Genomic DNA, 15,273 nt, shown 5'->3' with positions numbered 1-15,273 from the left:
GGTGCCATTCATAATATCCATATTGCTACTATGCATATAAAAATAAATAAAAGCTGGACAAAAGCATAAAATTCACATAATCAAACAGTCTGTCTTCTTTGACTTTGTAGTTTTTGGGGGTGTTTCTTGTTTTTCCTTGAATCAACAGTGGTAGACCTACTGGCCTCAGACTTACCCTGAATAGCATAGAGGTGGAGATTTTCTGCTCTGCCACTGGAGTGAGCCTGACTGCTCTGCCAAAAGTAAGATAATCTTAGGAAGTGAATTTATCATTCAGTGTTATTTTCTGTTTTCCAGTTATTCTCCAATCTTGAGAAATGGACTTGTCCTGCCCCCAGGAGGAATAAATGTCATGAAACCAAAATGTTTGCCATTCTAGGGACTAGAGGAGCCCCACACTAATGCTTGATTAGCCATGGTGCCACGTAGTATGTATGATAATCAAATGAGTCCTCAGATCTTTGTTGTTACTCATTCCGTGCACCTAGGTTGCAACCCTAAATGTAGTTTAAATGCCTGAAGTTGTAGTTGTCATAAAGCTTTTTTACAACCTTTCAGCACTGAGCAACGTGTACATTTCTCAATATTGTTAAACCATATTTTGTCTTATCTGTACCCTTATCAGGTGCAAGGATATAGATACTTGAGCAAATTCTTTAGTGTAAATAACTGAATGTGTGAGGGAGGCATGAAATTCCTCTGCATGAGCAGTTTCCTTCCCTGGTTCCCTGGATATTACTTTTCAAAGATGAGTGATATAATCCTGTTGTGTGCTTGCTGGAAATGAGATAAATAGTTGGGGCTTTTCCTTAAAATGAAATTGGCACTGCTGATAGAAAAAATCATGCTTAATTCTGTGTTTATTGAAAGCATAATGTCAGTATACATTTACGTACATATAAATAGGCATAATGTAAATATTGCAATATCTCTATAGTATTGTACTTCCTGCAGTTGATCTTTATCTGTAAAAGAAAACAAATCATTTTCCCTTGATGATTATCTTGTGTTAATCTAGAATTGCTTAGTTGCATTTTTAAAGATGTTGCTTGTGATAGATGTTTTGGAGATGACAGTGTCCACTGGTGCTTTGATAGGCTCAATTAAAGATGGGAAATTAACAAAGTATATCTCGTACCATATATGAGGTATTAACACTTAATTTGTGCTATTTGGATTTTCCACACAGCCTACAGTACCAGGCTCGCATTTACAAATAAGATGCATACAAAAAATACAAATACCCTGAAATTAGTCTTCCCAGCTCAAATATTTTAACATACATATAATGCTTATGGCTTCTAAGGAAGCCATCATAGCCTGTGGTTTGCCTTCTGACTTAGTGAGGAGGTCATTTCAGCCTTCTTTTTACTACTTGCTGCTTCTGCTAATACCTGAACGGAGAGGGAAAATACTGCTTTTTGCAGCAGCTCTAGCAGCTTTTCTTTCCCAGAAGCAGAACAGGATGCCAAAGGATATAGATGGTCACACACACAGGTTGCTGCTGCTCTCATGAACCAGAATGGTTTTAGCAAGGCCCAAAATCAAATTTAAAAGTTGTCAAAAAGTTTGAAGTTGGTAGTTACAGGTGACTTATAGTAAATAATCAAATACTTGAACTTGCATGTAGATTTTGCCTTCAGCCACTTTGGGAAAAGGCAAAATAACCCTAGAAGCATTACAGAAAGTATGTTCCTGTAACCCTCTGGGATTTACGTAGTCCAAATCTTGTTCCTTGTCTTTGCTTGTTTTTATCTCACACCTATGTTGAAAATAAAACCAATTAATAGAATTGCCTGGATAGAAGTACTATATAGATACCTGCTTTAAAATAGATAAAATATTTCTTACATTTAGATCAAAAGCTTTCAAGATTTCCCAAAATTACTAGTAATTTTGAAATTTGGTCAGGACTTCAACCTGAACTGAAATGATTTTTTGGAGAATGTCAGGTTCCTGTTTTCCACAAATTAGTGCAGATTCCTAAGTGACTGACTAAGTTTTGAAATGTTTGGCCTTACTTTTGTAATATGGTGCCTTGCAGCTTCTTCCCTAACTGTAATAGCCTTTGCTAAAGCTGTGAAAGAGTTGGAGTTAAGCAAGCAACAACAACAAAATCCAAACCACAAAAAATCTCACTTCTATTAAGGATCTGCTTTCCATTTCATGCCAGCATTACCCTGACAGTGTCAGAGGGACTGCCCAAACCTCAGACTCATGTGTTCCCTGAGGTGGTATCTTGATCAGTGGTATCACTGCAAGTGAGCTGGGATAAGTGGGGGAGGTAGGGACCAAGGAGAAGAAAAAACTTCTGAACAGCAGAATTTGAAACTGGCGTGGCAATAGTTTGTTTGATGTGCCATGACAGGTCGGCACTTATAGGGGAATGAGAACCCATCTTTGGCAAGAAATGCTGGCAGCTTGGTAATAGCCCTGGAACCGCTACACAAGTTGAGGGGAGGGCAGGGAGAAGAAGATGGGGATGAGAAGGAGGTGTAGTGACTGCAGTCAGATCTAGAGGAACAAATGCTTCTTTCTCTAACTGCTCCTATTGCTTAAATGGAGTAAGGCTTCTGGGCTGCATAAACTCATTTGCTTGTGAGGTAGGATGGTTTCCTGCTTTTTCTGGTAATATACACAGCCCTTTATGCATTTGAAATTTTGAGATACAACAGTGCCTTCTTTTCTTTTTTAATTTTGCCTTGCTGAATATGCTGACATCATCTGGGAGCCCAGATGCTGGTCTTACTTTGCTGTTCCTCCTGCTGGATCCAGCTGAAACTTGGAGTCATTAGTATGCACTTCATGTGTTGGCATCCTCCAGAATGCAGAATGTGGAATAGACAGCAAGAGTGGAGGAACGGGGATTTTTATGTACCAAAGGCTGAATTACTTAACTTGAAATAGCATTTATTGGAGCACGTTTGTGTTTTTGCTTCAGCAAATCAGTATTTAATATTTGAATAAAACATTAAGGCTTATAAATGTACATATATTTAGTTGTATATCTTGGCAGGGCTTTAGGTTTGTTCCTCCATCACTGAATACGGGAAGCTATTTTGTAAAAGGTTCACCTAAGTTATTTCTTCCCTTAAAAAGTGGAAGAAAAGGAACTTTCATCTGAATTAATTGGGCTTAGCTCAGAGAATTCAAAAGGCTTTGGAAATTCACTGAAGTTCTTGATACCGAATTGAGTAATATCCCCTTGAGTATTTACTTCAGTCAAGTCTGTTTGGAGATTTCTCCCTCTCCTCATCCCCCATCCTTATTTGTATTGATTTCCAATACTAGATCAAATGGACAAAGAAATGATAGAAAAGATGAGTTCTCCAGAAGCTTTCTTATTCTTGTGGCCTAACTTTGTGTTCTGTGTTTACATACATTGAAGTAAATGGAAAAGCTGAGTTTCATACTACAGATATCACTCTGTCAGTGGGAATTACACTGCCGGGGGAAAACAATGTAAGCCATGGCTTTTATTTCTCTCTGAAACCACACTGTTGATATACACGTCATAAAAAATCACTCAATATGAAAGAAGTATGTGTGATAGTTTCTTATTGCTGGTTATGGTATAAGATTTGATACAGTACAGTGATTTGCTGATGTTAACTTATTTGTATCCTTCCACACTTCTAATACGGTGCAAAATATTTACGTGCACTTGAAACTTCTTGGTGTGATTTTGGGAATTACAGTGGTTTTAGCTTGTTTAAGGAAAATTGAATTGCTTTATGTAGCTAGTTGCTCTTTTTCATCATCTTTCTGAGGATAGAAATGAAATACTTGATTTCTCTCTTCTCATGTTGTTTATGCATGAATGTGCTGCATCTTTTACTCTCTTAAAACTTCCCCAGGTGAGAAAAGGTAAGAAGAGAAACATCTCTGTCAGTGATGGCAGTTCTAACAACACAAGAGCAAGGAAAGCTGACTGTTCAATATGTGATGGGTTTCTGATTCTCTAATAGTGGCATAAAAAGCTTCACTTCCCGGTGTGGTTAAAAAGGAAACTTAAGAAAGTTGGTTTTCAGCATTGGTGTGAACTACTCTGGGGGAGAAGAGAAGATAACTAGGATTCCAAAGTGAGAAGTGTTAATAACAGAAATTTTTAAAAAGGCACGTAGTCTTAGTATTGTCTAACACTTCTCAAAATGTAAGGTAACACTGGTGGAAATCCTTTATTGAGTACAACTGTATCCAAACATGTTTCCCAATGATCATGTACTTCAGATAATTTTAAGTCTAAAGTGTGAAAGGATTTGGGGTGATTTTTCTCCTATCTAATGGAAAACTGCAAAGCAACATTCATTTCACCAAAAAACGTCTCCTGGCACCAGCTGTGAAGGCTTTTGCTTCAAGAAGCTTAACAGATCTCTGGAATACTCAGCATTTGTGTATTCTTTTATGATCTGTTGGTAAAGTAATATCAGACAAGTATTATTTTAATGCATAATAGGTATTTATTTGGTACTATGTTAGAAAGCTAGGCCAAAGTACAAAATTGTGATTAACCAGAGACTAAGCATGAATGAGTGTTTTAAACTATAGTTTTAAACTATATAGTTTCTCTGTGCTCTTCACTAGGAATATGCATTTAAGTGCCACAAATGTAGATAGGGCTAATCTTGCAATTGCAGGACTCTGCTGATCTGGGGATGTGATATCCAAAGCTCACGTATACAGAGAGAGGGCCTTGGCTCACCATAGCAATTAGTCCAAGTATTCTGTAGGTAACTGCCAACTTTGGCTCTAAAAATGTATTATTTGCAAGTCACACTTCAACACTTTTGCTCTGGAAATGTTTGATAAATAATGTAGTGTTTTTACAGGAAATGTCCCAATCTTAGTTACGAGGCCATTCATTCAACAACTTACTTACAAGAGAGTGTGCTCAGTGCTGTTAGTTTATATTTTACTGATTTTCTTTTTTCCATGTGTATGCAGTGTGCAAATATATAACTAAGTATGTCCACCCAGACATACATGCCTATGCAGTAGGGAGAAGAAGATGAAGGAGCATGCAGTGGTCCTGCTGCCAGGGCTTGGGAGGCAGCCAGCAGCAGTACTTGGATACTGGAACATGTCAGAGTTGAGAAAGGTTTATCCATTGAATGTTTTATGGTCTTTGTACTGGTGTTTTCCTAATTTCATGTACTCTGTGATGAAAACAAAACCCCAGACGTTTCCATTAATCACACTTTACTCCATGAAAAAAGCCGGATGGTCTTTTTCTGATGGCTGCAAGGAGAAAAATGTGTTTTACAGGGTACATACATTTAAGTAACTTCATTATGAATAACTGTACTTTGGCTAGTAGCTCAGATGACACTTTTGTGAAAAGCCAGCTTGGATATTCTTTTTCTAATAACTTTAAAGCCCATCTCTCAACCTCCCAACTCACCAGTAATATTCCTCTCAGTTATACAAGTCCATTGCAATTGCAGGAAGCTCACAATCAGCTTTCAGGGAGTCCTTTTCCTGACACTGAGTCACAAACTGCATCCATTCCTTTCCTTGCAAATATAATGGAGTCGCCATTTCTAAAGATGAGAGAAAAGAACTCAGCGAAGGATCTAAGTGTGATAGTTATTCATTATGGCTTGAAGAAGGCTTCCCTTTTGTGAATAAGAGGCAGCAATGCCAAACCAAACATTTTAGTTTTTATTTTTTTTGGTCTAGCTTTCCAGAACAGTTTACAGATGAGGGGAAAAATATTTCTTCCTCTTGTTTACTTATTACAAGGTGAATGAACCTTCAGGACAGTGCCGACATTTTGTCTTTTCTAAGTATGATCTACTTTTGAAACTTTTGCTTTGTGTTGTCATTTTTTTTCCCCTGTACAATAACATACAAAGTTATTTCTTTAAAACTGTATAGTGTAGCCAAATATATTACGAGCATTTTATATAAGAGGTAAAAAAGCATAGTTAGAGTTGTTACATAACAATCACTCTATTGCTAGCAAAACTAAAGAAAAATAATTGCACCTTGAAAACTCTGTGTGTAAGAGAATAGGTTGTGATTTTGGTTTGGTAGAGAAACATACTTCTGGTTTCTATTTTTCTCCTCCTCTTTCTTTTTTGGGGGGCATTCAGAAAGATGTATTTAAATGGAGAGAAGAGATGCCTAAAATAGATGGCTCTAAAATGGATGCATCTCTACTTATATTTTTATAATGCATTGAGTTGTTCAGTGGAATTTGAGGATTTACTTTTGGATGTACTCTATTTCTTAAACTGTTCATGACTGCAGTTTCAAGGTTATATGACTTTAGGGAGACTTTGTTCCTTATCTCAGTGTTTTGACTCTGGCCCTACTCAGAATGAAAATAATTACGAATTTTATTTGTCTCATAGATATTATCTTTTCTACTGACCTTAAAAATATCAAAGAGCTTTTCTTTAAGAAGGCTATGAAACCTTCATATGAGACACAACAAGATAAATAAACCCAGAAGAACTTCAGTTATTATCATAGTTGTGTGATTTCAGGAGAGGCTACCCTATGGAACATGCACAGTCAGATGTCCTCCCCAAGGTGACAACAAAGTTTTTTCCCTTTTTCTGTGACATAAATATGACAATGTTAGTGAACTTTAGCTGGTTGTCAAGAAATGCTCTGGAGCAGAAACAGATATCTGAAAATGAAGTGCCATAATGTGAAAGGCTTGCAGACATGGTGAGTATGTAAGTACCTGAGAACAAAATTATTCAGATGTGTTTGAATCCCCATGTGGAAATGGGTTTGAGTTTGTTTAATGCTTTGTGTATTAAAACTTGCAATCATTGTCATGTAACTTTCTTGCTGAGATTGGATTCTTTGTGTTGCAACAACACCTTTTATTCCTTGCAGGCTGTTTCAGTTTCATTTCCTCTGCTAATTGAGTGTGGAATGATGAATTTGCACAACAGTGGACAGAATATAGTGATATCCTAAGCACAGGGATCAAGCAAAAAGAGAGTGTAGCTAGCACACAACCTCTGTAACAGAAAAGCAATTTGCAGGAGACTTAAAGCCTGTGAGAGCAGGTATCGGGTATTAGCCAAATCAGCATCTCTCCCATTATGTGAAGTTCAGGTCTTTGAAAAGGAATTCGAGCAACTCTGAGAACAGTGCTGAAATTCTTTTCCTTCAGGTGTTTTTCCATAACCATGAGCACTATAATGCAACTTTGTTATTGCTAGAATTTGACAGGTTCTTATCCAGCTTTTGGAAGGAGGGTTTAGTGGTTTTATTTTATTTTATTTTATTTGTTTGTTATTGTTTTATCGGTAGTGATGTTTTTGGTTTTTTTTTTCCTCTTTTCTTTTTTCCTCTCCTTTGGAAACAGAGATCTTGAGCATCTGTAGTTGTTTTTGAAACTTTTCTTATGAGAAAGTGAACTTTATAAAAAGAGGAGATGGCATTGAAGAGCAGATTTCTTTGATAGAGTAGTACTTAGTAGATTCTTGCTACTAACTCTGCTTGTAGGGCTTTGCTAGGCTTGTCTGTTAGTCTGTAAATATTTGGGGGCTGAACTCCTTGTCCTGGTTTTCATTGTTTTCCTTCAGAGTGTGTTTCAGGAATGTCTCATGCTAAGATATTTCACTCAAGTCTGTCTGTTTTCACAAGTTCACCTTCAAAAGAAGGTGTTCATTGTGTCAGACTATGCATGCAAGTGAAATGTGATCTTTTGATGTCTTTGTTTGTATGTTGTTGTTTTTTTTTTTTTTTTTAACTTTTCTGAAGATGGAGTCCTGCTGAGATTAATTTCAATGTACAAATGCATGAGAGAAGGAAGGTGTGATCATGTATTTTGAAAAATATAGAGTTCTTAGAGTAGAAATCTGTTTTACTCTGATGATAGAAAGCTTAGAAATGAGCAAAAGGAGATGGAATGTCTTGGCAAGTAGGCTATCTAAACACAGATCAAGACTTGAGCAGTAAGCAGGACATATCAGACACCAGAAGGTGTAGAGATTTGTAGCACTTGCTTGGCATACTGGCCAGAAGGGACAGGCAGTTTCAGCTGCACACACTTGGTTTGTCTGTTTCATTGTCAGTAGCAGCTAGTGCCACCTGCGGGAACTTTGCTGGAACAGGTGGTGTTAGCATTCAGAGGTGCAACACCATTAGGAAACCAGATGGGAATGTGCTATCAGAACTTTGTGTCACCATAGAAAAGGTACTACGGGCTTTTTTTCTATCAGTTTGTTATGGTATGGCGTGATTACAGCAGTGTAGGGCTGATCTCTAAGCAAAGTTACATGTTCAAAAGGTGATATTTAAAAAAATATTTACTAACAGTTGATCTTTAAGAAGTAAAAGTGATAGTGGTTAATTATACTAAAATAATTTCATATAATCTGCTCAAAAATAACTTGAGTTAGAAGGCTTCCACTTCTGCTGAGCTGATAAATTTCTGTGCTCTACTCAGAGTTAACGTATCAGAAGTAAATAACGTGTATTTCACCATTAAAACCTTGTATCTTTCTGTTTAGACTTTGAACTGATACTCCACAGGGATGTTTAGGGGTGTACAGGTTATTTGATGGACTATAAGTAGAGGTTTTGATCCCACAGAAGACCCTGCAGAGAAGGCTTTCTCTTTGTTTTCCTTGGCAGAGCAACAGCACATGGTGGTGTTAAGTAAGGAGTCTTGCAACGTGTTTGGACACTGACCAAAAGTCTCGTCTTTTCAAGAAATTCATTCTATACAAAGTTTGAAGGAGAAGATTCCATGTCTTGTTCCCTCCTAGACCTTGTATACCTTGTTACTTTGCAAAAATTCACTCTCTTGGATAGTATAGTGACATACAATGATTAGTTGCTGAACTTGATCTTTTAGTGGGTTTGAAAAACCATTGCCAAGCTCTGGGGCAGGACTAGAAATGGATTCAGAGCTGTAGGAGAGACTGGAGAAGGAAGACGTATGTGTAGCAGTTAAACCACAGAGGAGGCAGCCAGCTCATTCCTTTTGCTGGAACATTTGTGATGTTTTTCAGATCCAAAACCAGTGAATTGCAGCAAACCAAAATGAAAGTGACAAGGGGAATTCTGTGCTTTGGTCTTTACTCGAGGGGAAAGAGTTAGGAATTTTTGGTTGCAGCTGCAATTTGAACAACTGACTCCAAACCTAGTCAGAGAATGCTGTAGCCTTGTGCTGTTTTGAAGAAAGGTGGAGGAGAGGTTGCGTTGCTATGACTTTCACTGATAGGGCAAATGAGATGTAAAGAAAGTTTTGTTCCTTATTGTCAGTGTAGCTCAGATGATTTTGTTCATACCAGCTCATCTCTTGGTACAGTTGCCATAGTGTCACTTTTGCAGCCTTTCTATGGAAAATGAGGTGCTAGGGAGACCTGCTTTGGCTACGAGACATCTTATCCCCTTCTCCTCAGCCAAAAATAGGGCTTGGAATGCCTCAATGTGTGTCTAGATGCAGGGGAAAAGAGGGCTGCGAGAGTTTTGTGGGAGAGGACTGCTGGAGAAGGGAAGCAGTAATTCACACCCACATCCAGGGCTCACCTGGAAGGGAATGAAAGGAGCTGTTAGAATTCTGTGCAGTTTTGAAGAACTAAATACTAACTTGAAACAACACTTTAAATATTAAACAAGTACTGCTACGTTACTGGGAAAGATTGAGTGGTGATGATGCATAGGCACATCAGCAAGGCTTAATGGCATACGAGGATTCATGTCCTAATAATTTCTGTCCTTCCTTTCCATGATACTTAGAGTTTTTTCAATGTCATCTCTTGGTTCACATGAAAGAACTGTGTTAGTGTTTGCATGTGATCTAGCTTTCATGGTTTATGTGACCTTGGATGAAAGCTATCCTTGTGGGTTTCAGAGTAGTAATGCTTCAGGTCCAGAAGGGATTTTGAAGGCAAACAAATTGCTAAAAACTGTATCTAGAACGGATGTTCTTCTCTAACAAAGATATATGCAGCCTTTAACAGCAAAATGTCAAGTTCTGGTCACACTAATGTGGGTGAGATTTTCCAATAACTTTCCCTGGAATCTGCAGTTCATCCTGTGGCCTGTGACATTCTGAATGCTGTTTTTGGTCATCTGAGTGATACTGCCTTCAGAAACACATCCACCCAAGAAGTATATCATTCTGTGAGGGCTGTGGATGGATACCAGAGTTTACTTGTTAATTTGCAGAATATGTCAAGAAAACTGCAAGTACTCCCTTTCTCCCAAGCCAATCTTACATTTCATTTTCTTTTTTTTTAAAGTTGTTAGCAGGAAGAATTCATCCAAATATTTAAAAATAAATGAGCAGATGGTTTTACTATTAGCAGTATTGTGTGTATTGTCAGTTGTTTCACGTGTATTAATCTGTATTTGTGGCTGTTTAAACTGCAAAAAGCTACATCTAAAAATAAAAGTAAGTATTTAAAGGAATGCCCCTGTTGATCGTGAATAAAATGGCTAAAACAGGAGCAGGTCTTAATATTAGTATTGCTGTTTGTGTCTATGGAAGACTGGAAAGAAATGTACTGTGTATTTAAGGCTCTGTGCTGTGAGAGATTTTTTTTAAGAAATCCAATCTTCTTTGAATGCGATCACTTCCAGCTCTTTGGAACAGATACAGTGAAGACGCTATTGATGTGACACGAAGGAGGAGGTTCAGATTGGATTTTGGTTTGTAATGTTAGTTGTTCAACACAAATACATAGCTGGATTCCATAGATACCACTGCAAACAGTGCTGTTATCAGCAGTAGTTTCTTTCAAGCTGCTTGATGCTTTTTTAGAATAAAGTAATAAGTTGCTAAGAGAACAAAAATGGAACAGAAATCTTCTCTCTAATGAGAATCTCCCCAAGAAATAGAAAAATTGCAGTACTTCAGTTTATAATTATTTTCAATAATTATGAAATACCATATTTTTACATTTTTAGCAAGGCATAGTCAGTTTAAGAGACCAGGAATGTATTTGTCTGCGAAATGCAGGTTTTGTATATTTTTTCTGCAGCATGCTTTTTAAAAAATTATTTTTTCAATCAGTTGTGTTCTCTAACTTGGAACATTTTCTCATGAATTCGGTTATGCTGTGTTATTGACTTGGACACTGTTTAAAGGAAATAAGGTCTTATATTTTTCATAAAAATCAAAATTAAAAAAAAAATACAATTTTTAAAAGCAGGATTTTAAAAAGCAAACTTATCTACTAACAGAAACAACAAATCTCTTGAATTAGGACTTCCCAACATGCCTATTTGGGTGGCCCTGCCTGATTATGGCCTGTGAAAATGCATGGTCATACATCTAAATATTTTTGGTTGCTCTTAAAAGATTTGCCTAATTATGAAATGTAAACTGTGTGGCTGTGTTTATTCATAAGTTATGAATACATACATCTTTCAGGTTCTCTTATTGGTATGCTCTGTGAAAAACTGCTTAGGCAAAATCACCAAGTACCCCATTGGTGTCAGGAATAGCTGGGCCAAAAGTGCAGGGACAACTTAAAGATGTGGCAATAATTAAAAATTTTTGGAAGCATCTGAAATGAATGGTTTTTAAGGTCCTTCGTATGATTGATTCTGAAATCAATAGTATTAGTAATAATAACCCTAAGTTTGCAACATAACAATTTGGATAAACAGAGCTTGATTGTTTAGCAAGAGAACAAGAATTACTTGCATTCTTTTACATCTTGCTAGCAAGCTCTTACTCTAAGTGCTGCTTCTCTGCTGCATTTTTACGTGAGTCCTACATAGCCCCATTGAAAAGAGAGAAATTTATATTCCTGCTGATGAATAGTATTTATCAAAGATTTCCTTCCTAGATTAAAATGATGAACTTCAGTATTTCTTTATTGATTTATTTACAAATGTGTGGGTTTTGAGCCATTGAAACTAGGCATGTTACAGGAAAAGGGGGCAGAGTTCTATGATTCTTTAGCTAAAGCTTCTTCCTTTCAGTAGATTTGCAGTAGATTTGCCTCTCAGGGAATAAAGCAAAACAAAACTCAAAGGAAATAGATTTATCTGCATTACATGAAGAGAAAACTTAATTACTTGTTAAAATGGCTGGGAGTGATGAAGTTGGCCTTTTTCTCAAAAGGGCAAAAAAAACTAGATTTTCAAGTTGTTAAGTCTATTCTGTAATTTCTAGCTACAGTATGGGAAGAATTTCCATTAATGTCAGAGGAAGGAAAACAGTTGTTTTTTGGTTGGGGGTTGTTGGTTTTTTTGTTTTGTTCTGGTTTTTTTTTTTTGTTTTTTTTTTTTTTTTTAAATATGTGATTTCCATGTTTTTTAATGAATTCTCTTAAAATACTGTTCTGTGTCACATAATTGACCTGACTTTACAGGTGGAATTTTAAAAATTGCTGACAATGCTATGGGATAATGCCAAAGGCTATATACTGGTGGAGTCAAGTTTGCATGCCACTGAACTCCTTTGGTGTTCTTTATCTCCTGTGCAATTTAGAAAATGTCAGGGAATGGTAACACATTTCCTAGGCCATTTCTTTGCTGAAAATCATTACCTAGACAATGTTCTGAAGATGTGTTTTTCAAGGCACAAAACTGACTTTTCTTCAGCCTGGTATGCACTTGCTATCTCTTACTGCAGTGCACAGTTGCTAAACTGGTAAATCTGTGAAAAACAATTTGTGGGATAGGAATTTTCAAATTGCCTCATATTGTCTGAACAAATTTTTGAAATGAGCAGTACTGTAGCTATGGGAAGTCTGGACTTGTTCAATAAATACCATCAATTGGGGTGTGCAGTAATTAAACGATCCTGCTTTCATTTTACCATTGTGTTATTGCGAATGCCGAGGTCATTCAGTGCCCATTTGAACCCTGCTGGATCTTGTGCAGGAAGTGATAGGTCGTGCTTCACAGAGAGATGAACACAGATACTCCATTAAATTCCTGATAAGTGCATGTTGGTAGGTGTCTTACTTTCAGAGTAAAGCTTCCTGGTACTGACTTTGGATGACAGAAAAGCAAGGGGAATAGCTTTTTTACAAGATCTGGTAGAAAGAAATGTTGGCCTACATTAGACAAGGAAGCTTTTACTTGCATAAATGAAAGCTGGGGCAGAAGAGGTGAGAAAAAAAATAAATTATCACCACTTTTATGTCATTGATGTGTCAGTAAGTTACTCTCTGAACATTTTTATACTTTAATTCTATGCGATTCAGAACAACCAAATCCAGAAAATAAATAAATACCCTCAGTCTATTATTTTAAACATGCAGTACCCTGAATTTGCAATACAAAACAATTTATTTAAAAAGTAGAATGTATAGAAACCATTTATTTTATTTTGAAATGTATCACAGAATTAGATGCAGACTGTTTTTATTGGTGTGATTTCTTAGTCTAAATGTACCGTAGCATTAACTAGTTTCTAGTATCTTTTCAGTCACTGAATGAGTAGAATTATGAACTGATATGATATTCACAAAAATATATTGCATCATTGAATGTATTGGGTTGGATGAGCTTGCCAAGTTTTAGAGTTATTGATGTATTAATTCTATTTAACTGCTTAGTGATGATGACACAGACAATTAGTTTGGAGGAATTTGTTTGAGTAATGGACTAATTTTTTAATACCATTTTGAGTGTATGTTTCTGTTTTTCAGCAAATTTATAAAGTGTTTTTGGAGACTGTTAAGTATTCACAGTTACCTTAATTCTCTGCTGAGGGCACACTCAATTGCTTACTTTGTGACACTGTTCTGTTCATGAGATCAGGTGCACAGATTTTTAGAAAACATTATCATAATATAAACATTATCACTATTAGTTTTAGGGAGCAGAGAGAAAACTTTTTGGCTAGTTCCAAATGTTCAGTTTGTGTCATGTTCTGCAGACAAAACACCTGAGTTATGGACAAAATTGCTTCATCAGTGGTACCATTGGAGAAAGAGCTGACAGATTTTACCTTGAGTAGAGATGAACTGTCTGATAAGGAAGTCACATGCAGTGGAGTTTCCATCAGCTAAATATGAATTAGCTACATTAATGAAATCTTAAGATATGTTAGTGGATCATAGCTTCATATCTAAGGTATTTCTAAACTTTTAAAAATATGTGAATTAAATATGACAAATATAATTGCCCCGGTGAGCATGCCTGAAATTCTTTTAGCGACTTAAATTGCTTAAGAGATCCTATTTTTTTTTATTATTATTATTATAGTTTGCTATTATTGTTAACTCAATTCCTTTATTGCTTGTGTAGAAATGTTTTAATTCTAGTTCCGGTGATAGAATTAAGAAATAGGCAGATGCATTTAAGAGCAAAATAATTGAGTAGGAAAGAAAATATTTCTTTTCTTTGTTACTGTTCAGATTCTGCTTTACTACAGGATGTGCTGGGAAGGTCTCTCAAACCTTGTGTCTGATGAGTGTCTAAATTCTATGCTGAATCAGCTTTGTTGTGTCAACAGTGCTAGAAACAGAAAGGTTCAGCAAATTCATTAAGTTCAGCAGCACATGGGTGTAAGCAACTCTTTTGTCCCAGTTCATAGATCTCCACCTAGAAACTCTTTGCTGAGTGGAAATATCCAAGCTTAAAGACTGAGGTCTACCAGATGTGCTTTCAGTCTGCCATTGTGATTTATAAGAAGGTCCTTTTGTGCCTACCTGCCTGTAAATAAATACCACTGTATTTATTCACATCCGCATTACATTCTACCAAGCAGTATTGTAGATGAACTCTAGGGAGTTTTATTTACTTATGTATCTTACATCTAAACTTGGAAATGATGAAAGCTGAAAATTCATCCTGCATGGGGCAGAGGAGTGTCCTACTGAAATGTTCTGATTTTTATCGAGGTACAATTTATTTTCTTTATGTCTGTTAGGTTTTACTAAGCCTGTCTCTGCTGAGATGCCAGATAAAACACCAGGTGGTACTGAACCTGTTCCCAGGACAGAAGGTGAGTAGTTTTCTTTCCTTCAGAAACATTTAATTTTCACGAATTGTCATAGTTTTTGCGAAGAATTAATTAAAAAAAAAAGTATTTATTTTCCTGAACTTTCCTTAAGAGAGAGTTGAAATGGCTTAGTCTGTACATTTTTATCTTAATAGCAGTAAATTTTCTCTTATTTTTTGTGTAACCTTTCTCCCTCTCTCTGACTCATCCTCAGTAGTACTGCAGTACATAAAGACATAGGACAACCAGTGGGCTGCTAGTATTTCACCTTCAGGGGAGATGTTCTGTCATATATAAATAAGGAGCTCCTGTGGGATAAGGTCCAATTTTTAAGTGGGACTCTTGAGGCTCGTAAAGCCTAAGCTGACAGTCATGAGATGAGTGAT

At 36.5% G+C, this 15,273-nt stretch overlaps 1 protein-coding gene across 4 annotated transcripts in view; it reads left to right on the top strand.

Moving 5' to 3' along the window:
- Positions 1–15,273, top strand: part of PLEKHG1 (pleckstrin homology and RhoGEF domain containing G1) — a 125,446-nt gene that overhangs the window by 19,647 nt on the left and 90,526 nt on the right. For 2 of the 4 annotated variants that reach the window (XM_048936143.1, XM_048936142.1), the window contains one exon: positions 14,816–14,890. The exons of the other annotated variants lie outside the window; for them this stretch is intronic. In XM_048936143.1, the coding sequence (XP_048792100.1) occupies positions 14,842–14,890 (49 nt within the window). In that variant the 5' untranslated portion in view covers positions 14,816–14,841. The remainder of the gene's footprint in view (positions 1–14,815; positions 14,891–15,273) is intronic. 4 annotated transcript variants of the gene reach the window in all.

The sequence above is a fragment of the Lagopus muta genome, chromosome 2 (genome assembly GCF_023343835.1).
Source record: "Lagopus muta isolate bLagMut1 chromosome 2, bLagMut1 primary, whole genome shotgun sequence".
Classification (NCBI taxonomy): domain Eukaryota; kingdom Metazoa; phylum Chordata; class Aves; order Galliformes; family Phasianidae; genus Lagopus; species Lagopus muta.
This window is presented reverse-complemented; position numbering and strand designations above follow the sequence as displayed.